Source organism: Ips typographus, linkage group LG3 (assembly GCF_016097725.1).
Source record: "Ips typographus isolate SLU linkage group LG3, UJ_Ityp_2.0, whole genome shotgun sequence".
NCBI lineage: Eukaryota > Metazoa > Arthropoda > Insecta > Coleoptera > Curculionidae > Ips > Ips typographus.
Window position 1 is genome coordinate 4,941,503 of NC_138424.1, and position 23,594 is coordinate 4,965,096.

The 23,594-nt window shown below is 36.0% G+C and overlaps 4 protein-coding genes across 22 annotated transcripts in view; 2 read left to right on the plus strand and 2 right to left on the minus strand.

Moving 5' to 3' along the window:
* Positions 1 to 11,788, plus strand: part of ct (homeobox protein, cut) — an 86,857-nt gene extending 75,069 nt beyond the window's left edge. For 3 of the 6 annotated variants that reach the window (XM_081976211.1, XM_081976215.1, XM_081976216.1), the window contains 8 exons: positions 3,940 to 4,282; positions 4,335 to 4,771; positions 5,169 to 5,603; positions 5,651 to 6,120; positions 7,361 to 8,051; positions 8,109 to 8,319; positions 8,382 to 8,523; positions 9,902 to 11,788. In XM_081976211.1, the coding sequence (XP_081832337.1) occupies positions 3,940 to 4,282; positions 4,335 to 4,771; positions 5,169 to 5,603; positions 5,651 to 6,120; positions 7,361 to 8,051; positions 8,109 to 8,319; positions 8,382 to 8,523; positions 9,902 to 10,201 (3,029 nt within the window). In that variant the 3' untranslated portion in view covers positions 10,202 to 11,788. The remainder of the gene's footprint in view (positions 1 to 3,939; positions 4,283 to 4,334; positions 4,772 to 5,168; positions 5,604 to 5,650; positions 6,121 to 7,360; positions 8,052 to 8,108; positions 8,320 to 8,381; positions 8,524 to 9,901) is intronic. The other 3 variants (XM_081976214.1, XM_081976213.1, XM_081976212.1) reach the window with 3 other exon arrangements.
* A 1,315-nt stretch (positions 11,789 to 13,103) lies between these two features.
* Positions 13,104 to 17,741, minus strand: Gen (XPG-like endonuclease). The gene is made up of 8 exons (XM_081976217.1): positions 17,341 to 17,741; positions 17,109 to 17,282; positions 16,737 to 16,848; positions 16,525 to 16,678; positions 14,724 to 14,975; positions 14,460 to 14,671; positions 14,249 to 14,405; positions 13,104 to 13,977 (listed from the first exon to the last, which is right to left on the minus strand). Exons 1-8 carry the CDS (start codon positions 17,496 to 17,498, stop codon positions 13,163 to 13,165), a joined length of 2,034 nt encoding a protein of 677 aa, XP_081832343.1. The 5' UTR covers positions 17,499 to 17,741; the 3' UTR covers positions 13,104 to 13,162.
* A 135-nt stretch (positions 17,742 to 17,876) lies between these two features.
* Positions 17,877 to 18,709, plus strand: LOC145726915 (macrophage migration inhibitory factor homolog). The gene is made up of 3 exons (XM_081976220.1): positions 17,877 to 18,117; positions 18,246 to 18,415; positions 18,474 to 18,709. The coding sequence occupies exons 1-3, from the start codon at positions 18,010 to 18,012 to the stop codon at positions 18,550 to 18,552; spliced, it is 357 nt and encodes a 118-aa protein (XP_081832346.1). The 5' UTR covers positions 17,877 to 18,009; the 3' UTR covers positions 18,553 to 18,709.
* A 2,967-nt stretch (positions 18,710 to 21,676) lies between these two features.
* Positions 21,677 to 23,594, minus strand: part of LOC145726911 (uncharacterized) — a 43,051-nt gene continuing 41,133 nt past the window's right edge. For 13 of the 14 annotated variants that reach the window (XM_081976202.1, XM_081976209.1, XM_081976197.1 and 10 more), the window contains 3 exons: positions 22,351 to 23,301; positions 21,961 to 22,118; positions 21,677 to 21,890 (listed from right to left, as the gene is read on the minus strand). In XM_081976202.1, coding sequence (XP_081832328.1) covers positions 21,990 to 22,118; positions 22,351 to 23,301 — 1,080 coding nt within the window. In that variant the 3' untranslated portion in view covers positions 21,677 to 21,890; positions 21,961 to 21,989. The remainder of the gene's footprint in view (positions 21,891 to 21,960; positions 22,119 to 22,350; positions 23,302 to 23,594) is intronic. The other variant, XM_081976208.1, reaches the window with a different exon arrangement.

Here is a 23,594-nt window from a genome sequence, read left to right on the forward strand (position 1 = left end):
TTTAAAAGTAATGTGACAAAACTATTTTATTGACAAAATTCGGATTGGCATTGCATCTTTTGGTCAAGGTTTCACAAAGTTCTAATCACATTGCCTGTCATAATCGTGTTCAAATATAGCTCTTGCACAAAGGACCATTATCTAATGACAAAACTTTTCTGATTTCAGCAGGCATGTACGAAATATTATTTTCTTGAGCCAGTGTTCGGTGGAATAGTGATGTTTAAGAAAATTGAGCAAAACGTTTGAGGCCTTATTTCCTCCTGTTGTGCTATTTGGACAAATTTTGTATGAAGTTTACTTACATCAGAAGACTTACATCTAAATATTTCTTATTAGAACTTGTTGGTATGCTCGTCTCTGTTATTTAGTCCATTTTACTGACACACACAATTAGTAGTAGTAAGTTTTCTTTACCGATTTAAGGTGAAACATTAAATCCTTCCTGTGCCAAAATTTGTCTCTATTTTTCGATCAATTTTGTCTTTTTTACTGCACTTACTCTTCTTCAAATATTTACAAACTGAAGACATTTTTAACAAAGCGGTCTATACTAAAACATTTATCCTTGAGTTAACTTTTCATTGAAAGATAGTATTACAAATACATTTATTATCTGGTGGAATTATGCGTAAAGATCAGACAGGAAACGCCAAGTGATTCACCCGAAATTATTTATAACACGATATATTCTGAATCCACGGTCTACCAGGCTCTTGATTACTGTTTAATTGAATTGATTGTTTCTCGGTAGGAAAAACCACGAGGTTGAAATAATTTACGGGTTCCTTCGGAACGGATGCCCACATGTATATGACGATTTTCAGTCATATTCTTGATGGTGTAACAAAATCGAACGTCTCTGTGTCTAATGATCGAGTAATTATTACTACTTGGATCTATTGTGTTGTGGTATTCCCATCGTTTTCTACTTCTGTCTTGCGGAATAATTAGTCTATGACAATTTTTTTTACTGGTTTTATTGCGTCAATTCGACCGCAATAGGTGGGCAATTATATTTATTTATAGTATAATGATGTCTTTTTACAACTTTATTGAAATAACTCAATAATGGCGACGAGTGACCTAATAGAAGCGAAATCGTGACGATTCGCATAATAATTCATTTTCCGCCGATCCGCATCAATAAATCCACGATAGCAGCGGGGAGATAACGCACATTTAGTTAAAATAATTCAGGATTTTCACAGGAAACAGGGTTAGCGAACCGCATACTTTATTATAATAAGCCTACAACAGAGTAAAGTGACTCACACTGTTGATTACAAAATTAAAAAAACGAATTACCCCAAACCTCCTTATGTGCATGTTAGTTTTACGGTTCGAACGAAAATTGGCATGTGTCATCTCTCGGATTTTTCCAATTTCCATAGGCACATTCAACCGGAATGCACAATCCGCAACTGAATCGAAAGAATGCGTTTTTGTGCGGTGCCCATTCTTCCGCAAAAACAATATCCGGTCCACATTAGTATCAATGCAAATGACGGTCTCATTTTCCATATTTCCGCGATATTTTCCATCGGGATGATTGCCCGGCGATCGGTCCACCTCTCCCATTCCAATCCGGAATAAAAACACTGATTGACAGGTTTACTGAACAATAGCTGTTTTTACAAGCTTTAGCTGTTATAGTTTGTATGAATTTAGGAAGATTCAAAAGTGTACATTACAAGAGAATTCCAAAATAGAACAGAACAAATCTTAATTTGGCAGCCCTCATTGAAACTTTGTTGTTTGAGTAATTTATTACATTGCAATTGCACATATTACAAAAAACAATCATAAGATCAAGATGAAAAGGATTTGCTCTGTAAATCATCTAGAAGATAGTTGGATTCACAAAGCGATACCCGGATGAACGGTGCCTAATTACAACAATTACCGATCAAAAGAGGAAAAAAACTAAGAAGATCGATAATTATTGGCTTCGGGCTGACGCTCGCACTACTTTTACTCGAAATTTTATTCGACAAGCGTAAAGTTATTTCAATTCTTTCACATTGACTTAATCGTTTGATGTCACGACAGGCTGAATGATACTTGTCCTAGTACTGAAGGCAGATGCAGGGAAAAAAAAAATAATCGAGACAGTAATGTTTATGCCTTTCGAGGCAGCATTAATCCAACAATAAAAGCGATTTTATAGCGTAAAATAATCCCGAACAAAAGGCTGCGACCGTCAGCGGCTAATCAACCAACAATGAAGCCCAGCAACGAGCTATGAAAATGGAGAGAAGACCGAAAAAGTCACAGAAAATTGGATGGAAAAGCAACTGCCACAAGATACTTACAAATGTTGCTAAAGCAATATTGATAAACTCAAGGTCTATCACAAAGACTTCATTGACCTAACAGTGATGAGATATAAATTACGAGTCTGACCGTAGGTTTTTGCGTTATAAAATTGATTATAGGTAATACCGACGATGATTTTTAAAGCCAATTATAAGCTCGTTAGGGGCCAATTCCGATGTTTACGAGATTTTAATTGTGGATTGCCCGTAATTGTTCCTGTGCATCTGCACCTCGCCTGTTCTGGACCGTGTAGCCAGAACGCTTAAAAACATTAACAAAGCGATAAACTAAGTCCCGGTGGCAAATCATCGCGGTCATTAAGGAAACGTCCAGAACGCTTGTCCATTATCGTATTTTCGTCCAAGGTTTAATAACTTTATTGTCACCTATCCGGGAATCGAAAATATCATCGGAAAATGCGCTTCTATGTCTCATCTTTCCTTAGACAATGAATCAAGCGTTGACTGTGTGCCAAGTTATTTTGTTCATTAAAATTGTTGCGACCGCGATTGTTTTCGTTGGGCGTGAACGTCTCCTTTCGACATGTCTCATTTAATTTTGGCTCTACATAAATATTCCTTTATAGACAGGTCCTAATTTCCAACTGAATTTGCGACTTCGTTTTCTTTTTTTCACTTCGCTAAACACTAACGCACTTCGGAAAATTTAGTAGTTATATATCACACCAGATTACACAACGTGATCCAGTGATTCACTAAATTTATGAATCAGAAAATAATGTGATTATTCAAATTTACAATCAGGCTGTTAATAATCATTGGAATGACGATTTGCTTATATTAACTTTCATGAGAATCTGGCAAATCACCACTCCAAAAAACCCATATTTTCAAATTTGTCAAATTTACACTAACCCACTTGTTATGTAGCTGTAATTTTTGCTACTAGAGTGGCTAATACAGCAGTAAAAAACAAGTTGCCACATTTAAATATCTAAAGACCATCAATTTTAAAGATCTAAACAGCAGGAAACAAATACGGTAAAAAATAAACAATATAAAAAATTCTCATTCCACATCAAATGACGACGTTTTAATATTTGTCTTTACCGTTTTGTGTACCTTGCAATCTGACAACGACAATTGTTCCATGCACTCATCAAGCAATTATCCTCGGTCATGGGAAACTGCACAAAATATCCTAAAAACCCATCTAAATTGTATGATTATTTTTTGAAAACCGTCTCTGTACAGTTACTGGTGTATGTACAGAAATTGCACCGCAAAAGAAACAAAGCACCTTCAACTCCAATACACAAAACATAGGAAAACAATCAAGACCGGTGATTAAAGCGGTTATGGTTCGCGTGTCTACTATTTCGTTTGCATGAGTAAAAACCCGTAAAAAGTTTATATAATTTTCGGGGATATACCGATAAAAATCCTTAACCCGAGTTAGTTGATCCAAGAAATCGTTACGGAAAGAAATTACAAGGTGGTTGGAAATGCCGAATCGATAACATGCGGAACAACCCTTAATTTACTTTTAGCTGTACAAAACCTACTAATTAAGGTTTAGCCATTAAAATAGTGTTTTAGAATATAATCCAATCGAGAATAACCACAACTAAGACGTTTTTTTCCCAAATTATCCTTACAGATAATTTTTCGTCTTCAGGAAAAGAGGGTTCGCTCCCATTCGGCCGTCCTGAATCCGATCTAAGTGACGAAAGAATAGCTCACATCCTAAACGAAGCCAATCAATTCTCCACGCATATCAAAACCGAGTCAGACACTCATAGCAATGAAGACTCCAAGTCTCCACACGGTTGCAGCAGCCCCTTCTCCAAAGAATCATCCTTAAGTAAAAGACTAAAAAAATACGAAAACGACGATATTTCACAAGAAAAAGTAGTCAGAATCTACCAAGAAGAACTAGCCAAACTAATGAGTGGACGAAGAATGGATGACATGCGAAGCCCTAGAGAAGGATTCCCACCTGGGTGAGTCCAGCCACACAACCATTATTAAGTGCAGCGCTAAACTAATATACAGTATGTTCCTCCCGCAATTCTTTAGCAATAACCCTATGGACCGTACCGATGAAATCCGGATAGCTTTGGACGCCTACCACCGAGAAATCGCCAAACTCAATCAAAACCCACATTCAGCCCAAATGCCCTTAGGACTGTTGGCCCTTCAGCAACAAGCCTTGGCTCAACAACAAAACGTTCAGCCAATGACTCAGCAAAGTTCAAACGGCGGCGTTCAGGATCTCTCCTTGCCAAAAGACAAGACGAAAATGGTAAATGGAATGGATGATGGAAAGGACAAAGACGAGGATTCGATGTCCAGACATTCCGGAAGCGCCTTCAGTTTGGTGAGGCCTAAGCTAGAACCGGGAACCACGCCAAGTGGGAATAGTACCGCTTCTAGCCCACTTGGAAATGCCATTCTGCCACCAATGACTCCTACAAGTGAAGATTTTACTTGTAAGTATGATTAAACATTAAGCTCATTATGTAATCAATTACAAAAAGTCCAAATTTGTTTATCAAATGAATTGTTTCGTTAAAATGTTATTATCAATACAGTCACGTGGTGTCATCCATATTGCTTGAGAGATTTAAGTGGACAAACGGTTTTTTCTTGTGATTTGTTTCTCAGTTTTTGTTTGTACAATTTCGAAAATAGAGAAGAGGTCTAGGCTGAAATATCTTTTTATAGATACACACAATGTTCTGTATACCAAAGTAGCGGACAGTTTGCCGTGTAGTAAACACAACAAGGCAACACTTGTATATTGGATGACAGTTGTTATTAAAACTAACCGTCTAACCTGATTCTAAAATCAACCTCAATCACTAACGTCAACAATAAAATTTCTAGCTTCAGCAGCGGCCTCGCCTTTACAAAGAATGGCCTCAATCACAAACTCGTTGATCTCCCAGCCACCTTCCCAGCCCCACCACACCACCAGTCAACGGCCACTAAAAGCGGTTTTACCGCCAATCACCCAACAGCAATTCGACCTATACAACAACCTGAACACTGAAGACATCGTGAAGAAAGTCAAGGAGCAGTTAAGCCAGTATTCGATATCGCAACGATTGTTCGGAGAAAGCGTTCTGGGGCTGAGCCAGGGCTCTGTTAGCGACTTGTTGGCGCGACCAAAACCCTGGCACATGCTCACACAAAAAGGGCGCGAACCCTTCATCCGAATGAAAATGTTCCTTGAAGATGGAGATGCGGTGCACAAACTGGTGGCCAGTCAGTACAAAATCGCTCCGGAAAAGTTGATGCGAACGGGAGGATACGGTAACGGTAAGTTGAAGTGGTTTTTTCCGTATGCTGTAACTAATTCTAACTAGTTGTGCGGTTTACAGCTTGTGCCACACCAATGTCCAAGCCAAGTCTTCCAGCCAATCAAAAAATGCTGTCGGAAGCTGCAGGGTTGTTAAACAAAATTCAACAAGATTCTCAGAATCTTCTTCCTGCCTCGATGCAGCTAGGTCCACCCCAAGTAGGGCAACCACAACCACCTCCACTAGGACCACCGAGTAGCGCCCAGATGGCTCAGAATCAGCTACTGAACCACCTGGGATTGCCACATCACCATCCGATGGCGTTGCAAAACCAGGAGATTTTGAAGAAACAGCAAAGTATGCAGAGCCACGGGATTCCTCCGCATTCTCCCATGGGCCACCAGGGCATGAGAAACATGCACCAACATATGAGCCCTAGCGTATACGAGATGGCGGCTCTTACCCAAGATTTGGATACCCAAGTGATTACCACTAAAATTAAGGAGGCTTTACTAGCTAATAATATCGGTCAGAAGGTAAGATCACACACTCTGTAGAGTTAATGATTATGTATTCTTGGTTTTTACGTTTAAGTTCAATCTTACATCTGGTAGATTAGCCAGTAATTGACCAGCATCCAATAATTGACCAAAAACATTTCAAAAAAACAGTAATAACATAGGTAGTTAACTTGAAATGGCTTGCGGCATTTCACCTCCACTAATAGAGAGGGTAAGTTGAAACTGGTTTTTGCACAATAACGTCTTTAACATCGGATGCGCGTTTGGTGTACCTTGTTTAGTGTTAAACGACACCTGTAAGCAAGGTGAGGACACACATACATTATTAAATCTGTAGTCATCCTGAATAGAGTATTTTTAAATTCAAAGTTAATTTTTTTGTATAGAAACACAGCGGTCAATTACTGGAATAAAATATACCTAGTAATTGTCCACTGTGGTCAATTAATAGGGTATTAGTAAAGCACGTTGTTTTCTCACAAGCAATACTTTAGTCGTTATAAAATAATAGAGTGTGGTTGGATAAAGTTAAACGTTTCCAGTATTTAACCACATAAAAAGTGGTGGTCAATCACTGGATTTTCTTTGTTCTGGCTTCAATATTATGAAAAAAAAGAAAGGCTTAAAATAAAAAAAGAAAGGGATAAACGGGAAGAAGCGTTTTTAAAAGAAAAAAAGAAAGAAGAAGCACTCAGAAACCTTACAAATAAAAAAAAGAACAGAAAAAAGATAAAAAAAAGTTAGAAGATTCTGACACTCCTGACAGTGATAAATGAGAAAAAAGGTAGTTACCAAGTAAATTTGTATACTTTTTTAAATATGGTCAATTACTGGTAAAAGCTGTGGTCAAATATAAAGTTGATCATGGTCAATTTTAAATGTTTTTTTACAAGTCTAAAGGACGTCCCTGATTGCTGGTAATATACAAATACAATTAAAACAATTTAAAAAAGAGCTGTAGATGGTTTAAATAAAAATTTAACTTAACTGGTCAATTACTGGCTAATCTTTTTGGTTGCCTAAGTTGAATAAAAAAAGTAAAAAACTTACACAAAAAAGTGTTTATTACTACAAAGTGTAACTTATAAATTAACCAAGGCTAGGAATTTCAAAATCTTACTCAATTAAATCAATGACTATCATTACAACTATCTAGAGATTTGCTAAATCAACTATACATACAAAATATTTGAGAACTTTAAGTGTTACTTAATTTCATCTGAAGCAAAAAGCTGAGCCCTAAACTCTCTTCCAGATCTTTGGAGAAGCCGTTTTAGGTCTCTCTCAAGGCTCCGTCAGTGAACTCTTATCCAAACCTAAACCTTGGCATATGCTGTCAATCAAAGGTCGAGAACCTTTCATTCGGATGCAACTGTGGCTTCAAGACACTCACAACGTGGATAGGCTGCAAGCGCTGAAGAACGAACGAAGAGAAGCGAACAAAAGAAGACGAAGCTCAGGTCCGGGTCACGACAATTCCAGTGATACCTCCAGTAACGACACCTCCGAGTTTTATCACTCGAATAGTCCTGGGCCCCAAGGACCGACCAATGCTAAGAAGCAAAGGGTTTTGTTTAGTGAAGAACAAAAAGAAGCATTAAGGCTGGCTTTTGCTTTGGATCCCTATCCTAACGTGGCAACTATTGAGTTTCTGGCGCAAGAACTGAGCTTGAGCAGCAGAACCATCACCAACTGGTTCCACAATCATCGGATGAGACTGAAGCAGCAGGTGCCGCACGGTATGCCTTCGGACATTCCACCCCGCGATCAAAATTCGACACAACAACCTTTCGACCCGGTGCACTTTAGGGTGTTATTGAACCAAAGACTTATGGAACTTAGTAAAGAAAGAATGGGGTTAGCCGGAGTGCCCCTGCCTTATCCACCTTATTTGGCAGCTAATTCCAGCCTGGCAGCGTTGATATCGCGGGGATTGTTGCCGACAAGTACGTACAATTAACCAAACCCTAAAAATGAAGTTTAATGTGACAACTATTTTGCAGATGATCTCAGTGAACTGTCAGCAATCAACAATGCAATGAAGGAACAAATTAGCGGCCTGGATCTGAGTATGACGTCGTTAAAACGGGAACCGAACGAGTTTGAAGACGAAGACGACGTTGAATCCAACGTGGGGTCGGAAGATTCGAACAATTCGGGAAGTTTGCATGATGATTCCAAGACCGACGTCAGCAAAGAAGCCAGTATTTCCAGGTAAGCATATTTATCAACTTGGTGACTTGGCAGCATAGTAAATGTACGTTTTTGTGTTCCAGCACTAATCCGAACCAAGGCAGGTCGTCCAGACGGAAACCGGCCGCTCCCATGTGGGTTAATCCACACTGGGAGGAGGAGAAAAGCACACACCAAAGTCAAGACAAAAGCCAAACCAATCAAGATGAAGTGATAATTAATGGGGTAAGTGTCAGACAAGAATTTAGTTGTCATTTAGTAATACTTGAGGAATATACAGTTACTAAAAGCAATAACAGCCGTAAAAAGAAATATTGAGATATACGAACAGTCAATGAGTCAGTAAAATGAAGTTGTATGAATACTTTGGTTAAGATAAGTTTGTAGAGTAAAAGTATCAAAATTAGAAGAAGAAACCTTCTGAAACACCCTCCGTAGTTTACGAAGGAAGCCATTCTGGACAAATGTGTACAGGGCTGAAAACATTGATTTAGACGTTTTTTAGCGCGATTATAAGTTCTTGAAGACACTCACTATTTTGATTTTTCTTTATTTAAAAAACTGGTTATCTAATATGTTACTTAGTTAATTTCTGCAACAGAATCCTAAAGGTTTGTCCGCGATAAACTGAATCCCAAAATGTGTTAAAAAAACAAAAAATATACAAATAAAGTGCGGGATTTTTCTGTTACAAGAAGCGGTTTTACAGATAACTACAAAATTGCAAAGGAAAGATGGTCTTAACTAGATCTCCATGACATTTTTTTTACTTTATAATTTATTCTTTAAAGTTTTAAAGAGATTAAGATTTAAAGCAAACTAGACTCACTAAAAAGTGTCTAACACCATATTCGTTCTAATTAGGAAAATGGTGTTTTTTTTGGTGCTCTTGGCAACGTTGTAAAACACCTATTGCGCACATCCGCGCTGCTAACCGTTTTTAGGAATCGGGGTAATCCATGCTTCTTTCCATTCTTTCCCCGTTAATATATCTGGTAAACAGTTCCCTTATATTATGAGTTTTGCTGTCCCAAATTTCAGTAATTCCGCTGGTATTCCTTCTGGTCCGCTAGCTTTTTTATTTTTCATCGATTCCAATTGCTTTTCGTATCGACGCTTTGCTAACGTCCACTCGTGAGCCCTCCGCTTGATACGCTTTTGGAGAGTTTGTAAGATATGGCACTCTATCCTTTTTGAGTTGTTGTGAGTAATGTTGGTACCATTTGCTCATCTGAATTGGTTGGAAGTTTACTTTATTTACGGTGTTAGATTTTAGGTTTCTGATTAATTTTCAGGCTTCTGATGATCTTGTTCCTCCTAGGTAGCTGTTCACTTCACTACATTTTCTCGTTCTCTCTTGTAGGTTGTACTATCATCTAGGACTTTCGTGTGTTTAGCCATTTCTGACATGCTTTTTGCTTTGTTGTTCTTTGATGTTGTAGTTCTTCATTCCAGGTTATGTCATTATGTTTTTTTAAAGGGAGATGTACCGCCCATACCCAAAACTTTATTTCCACCCCATTTTAGTTTTAATTTTAATTTTAAATCAACTGGAAAAAAAATGTCTAATCATCGTAAAATAACAAATCAATTTTTTTTCCAGGTATGCGTAATGCAAACTGAAGATAACTACGCACCACGCAGAACGTCAACGGAAGAAACCGTCCGAGTAGAACCGCAAGCGGTTCTGGATCGGTACGAGGACGACCGGAGTGACACGAGCAGCGTGAGCAACGAGGGTAACCGAGCGCACGAGAGTGAGAGAGACACTAGAGCGGGCGCCCAACCGGAAAGAGGAAGCGCTCAACCGGACGAGCCGGAAGCCGACGACCGCGAATCGAACGGCGACCGGAAGCCGGTCAAAACGGAAAACGACGACGAAAGGTGGGGCGATCTGATGTGAATCGGACAAGAACACACGTGGTGTTTGTCGCAAGTTAAACAAAAAGAGACCTCCTTGAAAGTGAATAATCGCGTGAAGCGAGAGAACCAGTGCAATCATCCGTAATGTGGATTTAAAAACTTTTGTTAGGTTTATTATAGGTTATTATTGTAAGTTCTAAGCTGCCGAGTTGTTGGTTAAAACGAGGAGAGTTCTTACACCACAATGGCTGAAAGAACCTTATAGGTTTTCCCCAGAACACTGTGGCAAAAAATCGAATATTTATATACAACAAATGTGATGTTTTATTTAATTTTATTAGAGTTAAGATTTCGTTAGATTAATTATTACGACAAAGTTGTAAAATATACCTGCAAAATCGTAAGTCTTGCCAAATTTTTTCGAATACAGACACTAATAATAGCTTTTCTTTCTTCAAAGGAAATCACCGTTATCATTTTGCTATTTAATTGTGTATTATATACATTTATTAATAATAATAAAAAAAATAATAGCAATTTTAGTAGTTAAAGAAGACTGTTACCCGTTATATTGAAAAATGTTTTAGTCCGTACAAGAAAAAACAAGGAAATGGAAACAAAAGTAGAGATGACGTGAAATGTTTTAAACATTTTGTGATATATATAATCTTAAAAAAAAACTAAATTTTTGTTTTTTCGTGCTTTGCCTGACACATTATTGTTTTCAACCTTTTTTTTTGTAGTAAATGTATATAGATCAAATCTAAATCAAAAAGCGACTTTTTTTAATACAGTTTAGTCTAGTCTGCAAATACCTCTCCATACGAGGACATTGAGACCACACCTAATAATGATTAAGAGGCCAGTAAACCATCAAAAAAACTTTCTCGTATAAAGTATCAAATCGGTTTTCCAGATCTCATTTAAAAAGAAATCGCAACTTTTAACTAAGCTTTAATTTTCCAAATATTTGTAAAATACCTTCGTCTGAACATATCGTTAAATTTAAGCTCAAACTCGGTCCACCTTTTACCACTTTATTCGTAAGATTCGTTCATTACAAATTTGTTTTTTATATAAAAAAAGGGGCACGAAAACGGTTATATTTGTGCAATATTACACGAACGAGTGAGGCTAGCTCTATAACAAAAAAAAACTGTAAAAAAACTCAGATACGTAAACTTTTGTCTTAACCAAGACGTAATATTTAGCAAAACCTGTATAAAATGCACATTTTTAAAGAAATCCATTTAGAATATTTTAGAAAGAAAAAACGAAATAGGTTTCTCTCAATTTTTTTGTACACTTTGCTTTGTTGCGTTGGTTTTTGGAATGCAAACCACTTTGTATAATATTGTTTGGTGGCCGACTTGTTCTAAAACGTTTCTGGGCTGTTTTACGTACTATTTTTGTTCAAAAATTCCAATTTTTGCCTAAAAGCGCTCTAGGTCAAGTCGGTTTACACCAATTTTGTTTGTTTCCGTTACTTATATGAAAAGCTGTTTCCTACTTGTGTAGAGAATTTTTTTTTGAATATATCCTGTTTTTATTGAGGGTTTTATCCTTGTACATAATTATATCATATCAACATTGAGAATTTCTAAATTAAAATTTTTCTCTGTATTTATTAAGTGGTTTTATTACACCCACAATTTTCTGCATTTCAGCCTGAAAACATAAAAGTGAGTCCGGATTTCTAGAAATTTTGCTTTTTGTAAATAATAAAAGCAGCCAACTTTTGACATCTAATGTGAACGATTTATGCAAAAACGCATCATTTGACAGATTTTGTTGATGCTTTTTTGCTTTCTTCTTCGTTTTGAGCTTATTTTAGTTTTTGTGCTTATTTACTGCTATTTTTGTATGGTTTAACTAGTTTTTTACAAAACAAGCTTTTAAAAATAAACTAAACTAATAACTGCTTTGACAAAAAATTGCTATATTGAGATATTGAAGGCTTCTGAACAACAAAAACATGTTGCAAAATGTATAAGTATCAATTTACAAATTTAAACTGACCGAAAAATTTCCAAATACTCCTGAAGTAGTCTAAAAAAATGTAAAACACTGTAAAACCTCTAAAATGCCTTGCAAAGCTTACAAAGCAGCCTAGAAGCTTCTAAAAGCTTTTAGAACAGTCTAAAATCTTCCAAATGCTTTTCAATTTATCTAGAAAATTTATCAGTCTAAAAGCTTCCGCATGCTTCTGAAGCAGTTTAACAGCTTCTAAAGCCATCTACAAGGTTTCAAATGTCTTAAAGGAAGTCCAAAACCTTCAAGGCTCTTTAAACTGCCCAAACACCTTCCAAATGCTGCTAAAGTAGTCTAAAAAGATTTTAAAATACTACAGAAACTCCAAAATACGTCTGAAGCCTTCCAAAACAGTCTAGAAGCTTCCAAAAGCTTTTAGAACACTCTAACGGCTTGCAAATAAACTTTAACTGGAAAAGAAGCTCTCAAAAAAAATTCAGCAGTCTAAAAGCTTCTGTATGCTTCTAAAGCAGTTTAAAAGCTTCCAAAACTTTAAATTCACATGTCTTAAAAGCAGTCCAGAACTATCATTGCTCCTAAAGTAGTCTAAACAGATTTCAAAACACTACAGAAACTCAACAAAATGCTTTTAAAGCAGTCGGAAGTGTTTCAAAATAGTCTAGAAGCTTTCAAAATCATTTAGAACAGTCTAAAAGGTCCAAACGCTATTTTAAGAGACTTATTTGTCTTTATTGTAAAGATCTGTTATAAACCAGTTAAAGACTTTGAACCCACATAACAAATTATTAGATTTAAGGAGCTTGAAAATGTATTGACTGTACCGCACACCTAAAGAGGCTTTTAAAGATCAAAAAGGCTCTAAAAAATTAAGACCTTGCAACTTTCGACCTTACAAAAAACTCGTTAAAGAAGACTTTTTTTTGTTGGCAACTACAAAGAAAGCACAGATGTTGTAAAGACACATTTAATAAACTCTCGACTAAAAAAGTATATAAAACCTTTTTCCATACTAAACACATAAAGAATCACTGTCTAAAACCACACAATCATCCATATCATCCGCATCAACATTGTATTCCTCAGTGTCACTGCCTTCACTATCAAAGTTCTTGAAAGTTCTATTAAACTCCACTTCAAACATGTCGTCGCCAGCAAAACTTTCCATAAAGAAACTCATTTGTTCAGGTTTTCCATCAACCGTGTCGTCCAGACAAATAACATCATCATTTACAACTTGCTTGCTGCCAACATACTCGACAGCTACACGTTTAAGTTCATCGGCCACGTGCTTCCTGGACACAATATTGCTTATAACATCGGACAAGTCCAGATCGGCTTCATCACCAAAAGATGACGCGTCCAGGTTGAAGGACAATTCATTCTGGTTGCCTTTTACTGGAGTTGACTTTGGACAACTCAATATGGCCTTTTTAACGAAATCATCTAAAGTGTTTTTAACTGGTTTGAGTTTCTTCTTTGAAGGTTTCTCTTTAAGGTTTAGACCACCAAAACTGCTATTCAGCTCGTCAATTTGTTTAGTTGAACGTTGTTTTCTGGTTCTCTTCTTAGCGGGCTTTGAAATGGAGGTATCACCAGGTTGAGCTGCCAGGTCAGGGTCATTTTTCTTGCGTTTTCTCGGCTTGACTTTTGATAATTTAAACTCCTCCACTAAGGTCGGGTAAGCTTCTTCCACCAAGTTTTGAGGTTCTATAGTTGACCACAACTTTTCCACGTCGACGTTATTGTCTGCGATCTGATCATCAGGAATTAGTCCTTTGTAACAACCGTCAGGGTCGGTCCAGATAATTTCGTAACTTGGTACACCTCAGTTGGTATAAAACATTAGACATATTTTAGAGTCTTTATTTTCTTTTGTAATATTTTTTAAAAAAACTAAGACTAAGGTAGGAACTAAAGTGATTCAAAAAAATTTTCAAATCATGATTAAAAGCTAAAAACTTCAACTAAATCAGTATTCCAATATTTTAATTTGCCTTTGTTATAAAGAACGAAATAACCAAAAGACGAACTAACCAATAACCAAAGAGTAACTCAAATGCAGTATTTGGAACAACAACAAACTTTTAAAACTTACCTTTTGGATTCCTAACTTTTTTGATTTTCAAGGGAACCAACAGTCCTTTTCGGCCATTTAAAAGTCCGGAATTACGACACTGCCACCTGGTTAAAACTGGAAGAATCTTCTCAAAAGCGTATAGTTCCTCCCACTGTACAAATTTGCAGGAAAATTTCTAAAAAATTTTCATTTTTATATTCCAGAGCAACAGGATGAATTAAACATTTACAATAAACTGCACGAGATTGGGTTGCCTCCATTTTATGTCCAGTTGAGTGACGTTGTCCTTTTTTACTAAAAATTCCTGAATTAGTGACTCATTAGGAAAATTTGGATCCTGGATTGCCTTCGCTCTAATGGAGACTTCGTTTTTGATATTTTGGCGTTGCTCTTTGTACTTGAAAGGGTCGCAGCCTTTGGTGGTTTTACAGGGGCTGCAACCTTTATTCACTCTTGCTCAATAATCTGCTGGTAGTTTTGTGATAAACATTACCATTTTTAGTGTGTGATTGTAGTTTTCCGTGATGTCCGCAAGATGAGCATATATTCTTGTCACTTAACTGCTTCTCATACTCATCAAAGAGGTTTTTGTTAGTTCTCCACGACCTTAACCTTTCCAAAACTTCATCATCAGATAGTGTCTCAAAAAACTTCAAAACTGAACTTTTGCCAACCCCATGGACTCCGTCAGAATAATCAGAACCAATTAGGAGGGCCATTGCAATAATTTTGTTGCGACCAAACTCTATTAACAAACATAAACGTCACATATACTGTTTTCGCGGAGTGAGTTTACCCATGCGTCACGAAGGCTACGTCATTTATAATCATATGAATCAAATCAAGTTTTCGTCAATAAACCTGTTAAAATTTTGCGTGAATTGTCAGTCAGAAATTAGAGATGTTTGGCTGCAAATTTGCACTAAAACCACCTTATACCAAAGCAAATCAAAAATATCTTGACCGAAATAACATTTTTTATTTATGAGAAGGCTCCGTTTGGATCATAGAATTCCGTCTAAATTTGAAACCTAATTTATTTACCAAAATTCGCAGAGATGTATTACCAATATGTAGTATTTCTTTAACTTTAAGCTCTTGATTTAGGTTCTAGATGGTTACATGTTTCTCGAAAATAAATACAACAAATTAAAAATTCAATAAGACATTCTGAGTGATGCTGTAGTATCTCATATCTCATTTTCAGGTTGCAATCCACTTATTATATTTTAAACCCGCTGGAAAACATTTTAGACACTTATTTTATTTTTTCTATGACTTTATTATTAATATGTTTGAAGAAATTTTTATGAAAAATCTATAATGCAACCCAAAAATCTCAGTCTCTGGAAACAATGAAATGTTAATAGATGTTTCTTACAAAAGTAGATATATTTTACTATTATTAACATACTATTGTTGTATATCATATAATGTATTTCAAACATCCATTTTAATGCTTTCAGATAAATCAGTGGTCTTGGCCCGTCGATAACATCCCGATTTACGTTTTCTAGGTGAGGAAATCATAAGATTACTTGCTTGCTTTTTCCGAATCGAATAAACAGTTTTGCGGAAAATTTTCAAAGCACCTGCAACCTTCTAGTATCAAAAAAATACATCAGTAAGAATATGTAAGGTCTTAAAATTTCTTATTTACTTCCTGAACAGATGATAAAGCTTCTAAAGGTCCTCTATTGGTTTTTTCCAATTCAAAATATTCACAAGTTAAGAATTAACTGCTGGGCTTGTCTGTGGAGAATTTTTCCAGGCATTTTCCAAAAAAAATACTGTAATAGTAAGTAATTCCGAATTTACGAAAAACCAAATGGCTAAATAAAAACCATAATAGACACTCCCACTTTTTTTTCAAAACAGGTTAGTAATTGTGCCAATTTTGGTTAGATCGTGACAGCCGACATAAAAAAAATAAAAATATTAATAATAATATTATGAAAGTACTTACAGAATGTTAAAAGCGTAGAAACAATAGCTCTTAAAAGAACTGTGGTGGTGTGGTAAATAGAAAACTTTATAAATGATTAACAACACAAAGAAACGGAAAAGAATTAATAGTAAACAAATCCAATAAATTTCAATGGTTTTCAAACTGACAATGACTGAAATAGAAGCCCTAATCAGTAAATGTTTTTTTTTGGAAGACATTCACTTAGATATTTACCCTTTCTGAAAGTGAACATTAGACAAGGATGAATATCACAGGGGGATGACGCAGGGGTAAACTCAGTCCGCGAGAACAGTAACTTTAAGTAATTACTACTCTTGTCACTCACTTAGTTTTTCATTGGCAGTACGAATGTCGTAAACATCTACAGAGCCGCCTGCGGCTGCCTGAGTGCCTTGAGTAGAAATTGAAAAGTTTCTGTAAACCACCAAAGCCCCATAAGCAAAACAGTCAGAATCCTGACTAATACACCCATCAACCAGCTGTAACATATCAGAGTTACTAAAGAATTGTTTGAGTTAACTAGGAGAACATAGTTACTCCATCCTCATTCAAATAGGCGCACAAGCTTTCAGCTTCTCCCTTGCCTTTTACACAAGCCAAACCCATATAGCCAAGCATTTCTTCACATTGTTTTAGCACAAAATGAAATCTAGTGGAGAAAAAATAATTTATTATCTTACAATTTACAATACAGTCGATTTTGTAATGCCTGGTTTATACAGGGTGGTCCACTTTTTAATGTCAATAATTTACCATTTGATAGCCCATCACAAAATAAGTTGACATGAGTTTGACAATTCCTAAAGTTTGTACACCATAATACCCCAGCGCCACAGAGGTTTACCCCTCGGCCATTTTCAATACACCCTGTATATTTCAGTTAACCATTTCTGACATTAAATATCTTACCTTGTTCTGTCTTTACCCGTCTTGACTCCAGAAGTTTTTGGTTTGGCCCCTTTAAATTGTATAGCATTCCGAGCACTAATTGTATCATATTTCAGTTCAGGAGCTTTGCCTTCCAGTACGAAAACCGGACTCACACCCATTAACAGCAGATAGCAGGTGCGAAAATACAAATTTCTATAAACGATTTACTTTTTTTATATACAGAGTATTTTTTACAAAGTACAATTTCTACCTTAAATACATTCGAGGTTGAACCTGGTAATCCGCTATGTTTTGGGCTTCGCAAATCCAACAAGACAAATCCACAGCTACAGTTTTTCCTTGGAGCTCATAGAGTGGTTTTCGGTCACAAAAAGGGGCCAATAAGCTCCACAATTCCTTGACACCCATTTTGTTATAAAGCCAGGTTAGTTACAGGCTGTGTGTTGTACTTAACTAGTTGATCAGTCAGTCAGAAAATAAATATAGTAAAGTAAAATAATAAAATAAATAAACAATTTAAAATTTCAAAAAATCAGTTAAAATTTGAAACATAACCTCAATCTTCTTCTCTGTAAATTAAATTTAACAGAACAAACCTTCTTTTTGCCCTATTCGTTTTGACGGTCATTACGCCAATCAGACCAATTGTGACGTCAGGATGATGTAGTTTGACAGTTGGTCAAATTAAAAGTGGGCCAGATTACGTCATTGTGACGTCACACGCTAACTGATTTCTCTATAGCTTCTCTAATTGCTCAAAACGAACGCATTACATAACGTTAAATGTCAATTTTAGCACATCACATAACCTAACATCGTACAAAACAAATCCAATTTTTTACTTAAAATTTTTGAGTCCTATCAGTAATTTATTTACATTCTTTTATATCCGGCAAGTAACTCAAAACCACAATCGAACATGCCATATTTTCGTTTGGAAACCAACATCCCTCAGGAGAAAATTCCTAAAGATTTTCCTAACACTCTGAGTAAAATTCTCTCAACCAGCTTAGGAAAACCTTTAAGTGTAAGTAATTTTCCAGTTTCACATTAAACCACATCACAAATCATCTTAACAGCGTTACGTAACCCGCACCAGTTAAATAACTGTAGGTTTTTAGAGCCCAATTAATAACTTTATAATGCAATTTCCAGTACTGTGCTGCTACAGTGATCGGGGGTGTAAACATGTCTTTTGGAGGTACGGACGGACCAGCAGGCCAAGCGAGTTTATTGAGTATTGGAGCCCTTGGAGTTGACGAGAACAAAAAGCATTCCAAGGCATTGTATGATGCTGTTGAAACTATTGGTATTCCACGTTCTAGGTAAAAATTGTATTTGTTTTGTTAATTTTTAACTATCTATCTGTTTTGTCTTTATTAGAATGTATATTGTCTATGAAAATGTTCCAACTAGTAACCTGGGATACAATGGCACCACATTCCATGATTTACTGGGTTAGTGATGGTTTTGGTGACCATTTAGTTCTGTGTGACCTGCATGACCTTCAAGTTCTTTGATTGTTAAGTTTTAAGTTTTTATTTTTTTATTTCATTTATTTGGGAATTTTGGTTGTTGTGTATGTACTCTCTAGTGAATTAATAAAAAAATGGTGATTATTGTGTGATTCAATGGTTACCTATTGTCTGTCTAAGATAAACTTTTACAGACTATGATTATTTCTGATTGAGATATTAAAAAAAAACTATAAACTGTGAGATAAACGTCTGCCATTAACACAATTTGAACAAGAGTTCTTAAGTCAGTTCTTGATATGAAAAAAATTGGACAAAGATTTCAATCCAAGTTATAAATAAAAAGCCAAAAAGTGCCTAATTTCAGTTAATAAACTGCTTCCATTCTAGGAAAACCTTTTGGTTTTGTTTACTCCAATCATACAAATTTAAACCTCAATCATGCAAAGGTGTCTTTTCCTCAAAAAAAGGATACCTAATAATCTGATAAGTGGTTATTAAATTGGATTTAAAGAAGATTTATTTACTGATCTTGATCCTCTAAAATGGTGTGAAATAAACAGTGACTTGCCAAGTAGTATTAATTCGTATTAATTAAGATTAAATCTAATTAAGGTGGGAAAAACAAACATAGCAAGTGACGTCAAAAGTCAGATTGACATCATCATACAACATTCTGTTTACATTAGGTATTTAACCATTTTTCTTCTGTTTCTTTTAAAGATGACAGGGGTCCTTACTTGGCATGTGCTAACATTAAAATAACCGAGATATTTTACATGAAATACAACAGTGTAATTGTAGGTACTAGATTAGTAAAGGTAGCACAATTTGACAACTCCCAACTTGGATCCTATGATAGCTAGAAAGTTCGTTCAAACGTCAAAATTTAGCTCCTAATCCTAATATTGACTTTTACCTGAATACAATTTTCTTTAAAAAACTACCAAAAACCAAGATATTAACAGGGCTGCTCTAATAGTAATCCAAGTAAATAAGTTTTCCTACTCGCCTGCAGTTTTCCGCACTCATTTGAGTGCGGGAAGGAGTAATTTTCTGCACTGAGTGCAGTAAAGTTACTTTTCCCCATTGCAAGATTAATTTACAATAAATGTATAATAGACCTGCAATTTTAAAGTTTATATGTATAAGCGAAAATACCCATTTGCACCCAAAACCCTCTATGAGATGTTCAAGCGAAGAAAGTGTAGTAAAACAAAAAAACATTTAAATCAAAAAACCATAACTGATTTCTCAATTAAGATTACACTTTTAATCATCTTTGCACATAGAGCCTTTCATTTTAGTAATTTTACTATACATTTTTGCTTTCCCAAACTGCGCTTTGCGTCTTTGGGGCAACTGCAGTGCGGGAAAATACCACATTCCCCACTTATTAGGTAAATAACTATTTATTCAAGATGTCATAAGTTGACAGCTCACAGCTTGGTACCTATGACAGTTAGAAGGTTCGTTCAAACGTCAAAATCTAGCTCGTAATTTCAGCTTTCTTTTATCTGAACGCACTTTTCTTTCAACAATTACAAATAACCGAGATATTTTGCATGAAATACAACAGTGATGTAACTGTACTGTGTCACTATTTGACAGTTCCTTACTTGGATCCTCGGACAGCTAGGAGGTTCGTTCAAAAGTCAAAATGTAACTTGTAATTTTGGCTTCTTTTACCGAAGTACAATTTGCCTTCAAAAATTACAAATATCCGAGATATATGACATAAAATGCAGCAGCGTAACTGTACTAAAAATTGTAAAAGTGTCACAATTTGACAGCTCCTAACTTGGGCCCTATGACAGCTAGGAGGTTCGTTCAAACGTCAAAATGTAGCAAAATACTTCTGCTTTCTTTTCTCAAGACAAATTTTTAGGGGAAAAAAACTAGTAACTTAGAAAGCCGGCCTAGAACACTGTTGTGCACGCCAAACTGAAATACAAAACTTCAGTATACTCTCTTCCACATATTCCAAAAGGGATGATTTCCCCAGTTTTAGTCCACTGGTAAACATATGAAAAGAAAAAAATCCCTATTTTTCACAGAAAAATCCGCTAATCTGTTAACCCTGCTTTGTCTCATGTGTCTGCTGATATGTGGCGTAATTTGACACAAGTTTTTTTTGTGAACAACTTGAAAATTGAGCAATTAGAAAGTTGCGGATTTTGCTGTCTGATAGTTCTCCTTATTTTGATATTAATCAACCCTATGGGTTGCATTTGACGACTCTTTCCAGTTAGGCGGTAAAATATTAAGTTTTTGTAAAAAGCGCCACCTGTCGACGAGAGGAAACCTTAAACAATTAATTATAGTGCCTCTGGTAGAAAAAAACTGATATTTTCAATGGTGCCAAGCTCAATGCTCTACAGCAAAGAGTTTCAAAGTTATCGCAATTTCTTTTAAACAACTTTTGACTTACCCTCACCATTTTATTTCAAGAGATGGAGAAAAACAGTTTTATAAAAAGCTGTTACTAGTAAACGTAGCTTCTTAAGTATTTTCCAAGTGTCATTGTATTGTAACTTATTAGTACGCCCTCATGTGAATATTTCCCGAAACTAAAAATATTTTCTAACAATTCTTTGGGCCTCCTTATAATGTATATGTATTTGTATGTTCTTGGCACTCAACTGAAATAAAAGAACCATAATTTAAAAAGTCAAAAAAAGTAGTACTTACCTTTGTTCATTGACTATAATCTTAGTTGGATATAATGGTTAGGTTAGGATAGACACCCATTTAATTGAATTGGAATGTGAACCATTGAAATTTAGACATTTCTTAACCAAGCCAAAAACGTCAATGCATTCATATTGTTGACAGAGTTTGATTAACTGATACTTTTTTCACCTGTGTTGTCACAGTCTAAACCACACTTCAATAAGCTTACCTTAAAGTTTGACAGTGCAAATGTTGGTTAGTGTATACCTACTTAAATATGTACCACCATCCTGTATTTATTTTTCATTTCTTCATACTACTTTACTATCATTTTTTAAGTATGCAACATACAAAAACATACCTTAAACTAAACTTTACAGAAGAGATACCAAATTTTGTTTGTTACGGGATTATCTCATACCTAATAAAACACATTCATGCGCCTATAAGATTTACTGCTCGTTCCTCTTATTCATTATGATAAACAATAAACTAGAATAACAGGATATTAAAAATAAATTATTACCAAATATAATTAATAAACTAGACTTTTCAAATGAAATATCATACAATATAAACAATAATTATGATTATACAGCCTTCATTCTCACAATTTTTCCAATGTAGTAATCAACTTGGTAGCGCCTACGAACTGTCATCGCGTGTAAAAAAAAACAGAACGTCAGCCTGGTTGACATCAATCATAATGTTACGTTAATCACCTTTTCATTGAATCGCCCCCGTACGTTAACTAGGTGTCGCCCCGATCCTTTTGTCTCTTATATTTGCCCATATACTCTAGTTGTTGTCTCCGGTGCGCTTCCATTAACGCATTTAATTCCGCTTTCTGTCTGTTCAGCATTTCTTCGAAAGTCTCTTCCTGAATTTACATTAAACTTTTTAATTTTCTGCCACCTTAAAGATAGGTTACCAAACACCACAGCGCATGCTTAAGTGAATAAATGAATAAGTGAAAGTATTAGTGATCAAAACCAACATGCCAGACACTAAAGCAGTTTACGACACGCCCCTAGTGGATAAGGGGAGAAAAAGTAGGTTCAGCAGCCCTCTATACATATAGTTAAACCCGTTTTAGCCGCTTTGACTCTTACCGTTTCACTGTCAAAATAAGTTTCCAGATACACCTGTATGGGAACTGCTTTTTTGGGTACAGGCAACGGATCAACATATCGTGGACACGCCCACCTCGCCAATGAACACGCAGACGGATGGTTACGCATTAACACGTGATCACAACATGTGGTGGCTGTCACATGCGAGTCCCACCAGGGATTGTTGTGATCACAACAGTGAGGACTGCTACGGTAACACGCGGAATTGAATTTAACTTGTGAGCTGTCAGTACGTCTGAGTAAATTTTCTGCCGAGCTGTATATGTGATTGGGAGTCGCAGTCCTAAAGAACTGATCCGAAGCGTGTATAGTGTGATAGGTTTGTTCCTTAACCCTAATTTTTGGCACGTCTTTGAGCAGATTATGCATCGACTTTGACTGTTTTGCTTTCCAATTTCTTTTTACCACTTCAGTGGCTATTCCTATGCGTCTTTTTCTAATTTTTTTATAACCCATCTGAGTTTCCAAGACTGCGGGGCTGTTGGTTCTTCGCTGACGCATTTGACTTTCTAAAGGTGACGCACCATTAAAATCGTTCGGATCAGGAGTTTTAAATAAAGTCGAGTCGGCCAGGTCCGGACAAGACATATTTTTGTCCCATACATTGTTGAGAACCAGGTTCAAATTATTCGGTTTTGTCTCCTTTTTCAATGTTTTGTGAATGTCGGGCATGCTTGTGGTTAAATCCCCATCGGGAGGTATCACCACTATCTTGGGAAACTGGCGGAACGACTTTGATTTGCGCCGTCCCATAAAACAAGCCCGACGTACGTTTTCCTCTTCACTTTTAGAGATTGGCATAATGGTTTCGATTTCCTTTTTCAAATCTACATAGCTTAATGATTTTTTCATGAGCGAGGTGGTGGAGTCTAAGTTGTGTGGCATTTGAAGAGATATTTTAGGTTTGCGAGCTGTTGCGGGGCTAAAACGCTACAAACACATACAAAAAAAAAAACAGAGTTGTGACTAGCTCAAAACCTGTTTAGATTGAAAGTGATTTCCAAAAACTGCTCACAACTCCGTAAATAATTATAACACAAAACTAAATTAGAGCAATATGAGTTGCTGCTGTGAAAATGAGCGAATCTACTTGTTTACGTACAGAGAAAAACACAAAATTAAGCAAACACATTAACAACACACAAAACTAATTAAGTAGTTGGTTTTATTTAAAATTTTAGTTTTTTAAACGCCACAGTGTCGCACAGTGGATCGAGGTATAT

Bases quoted from the DNA above. Each gene is read 5' to 3' on its own strand.
- Gen (XM_081976217.1), bottom strand. From the start codon at position 17,498: ATGGGTGTCAAGGAATTGTGGAGCTTATTGGCCCCTTTTTGTGACCGA. The intron at 17,283-17,340 runs GTAGAAATTGTA...AATCGTTTATAG, and splicing joins CAACCTCGAATGTATTTAAG to AAATTTGTATTTTCGCACCT. The intron at 16,679-16,736 runs GTAACTATGTTC...GATATGTTACAG, and splicing joins CCTATTTGAATGAGGATGGA to CTGGTTGATGGGTGTATTAG.
- LOC145726915 (XM_081976220.1), top strand. From the start codon at position 18,010: ATGCCATATTTTCGTTTGGAAACCAACATCCCTCAGGAGAAAATTCCT. The intron at 18,118-18,245 runs GTAAGTAATTTT...TGCAATTTCCAG, and splicing joins GCTTAGGAAAACCTTTAAGT to TACTGTGCTGCTACAGTGAT. The intron at 18,416-18,473 runs GTAAAAATTGTA...TGTCTTTATTAG, and splicing joins ATTGGTATTCCACGTTCTAG to AATGTATATTGTCTATGAAA.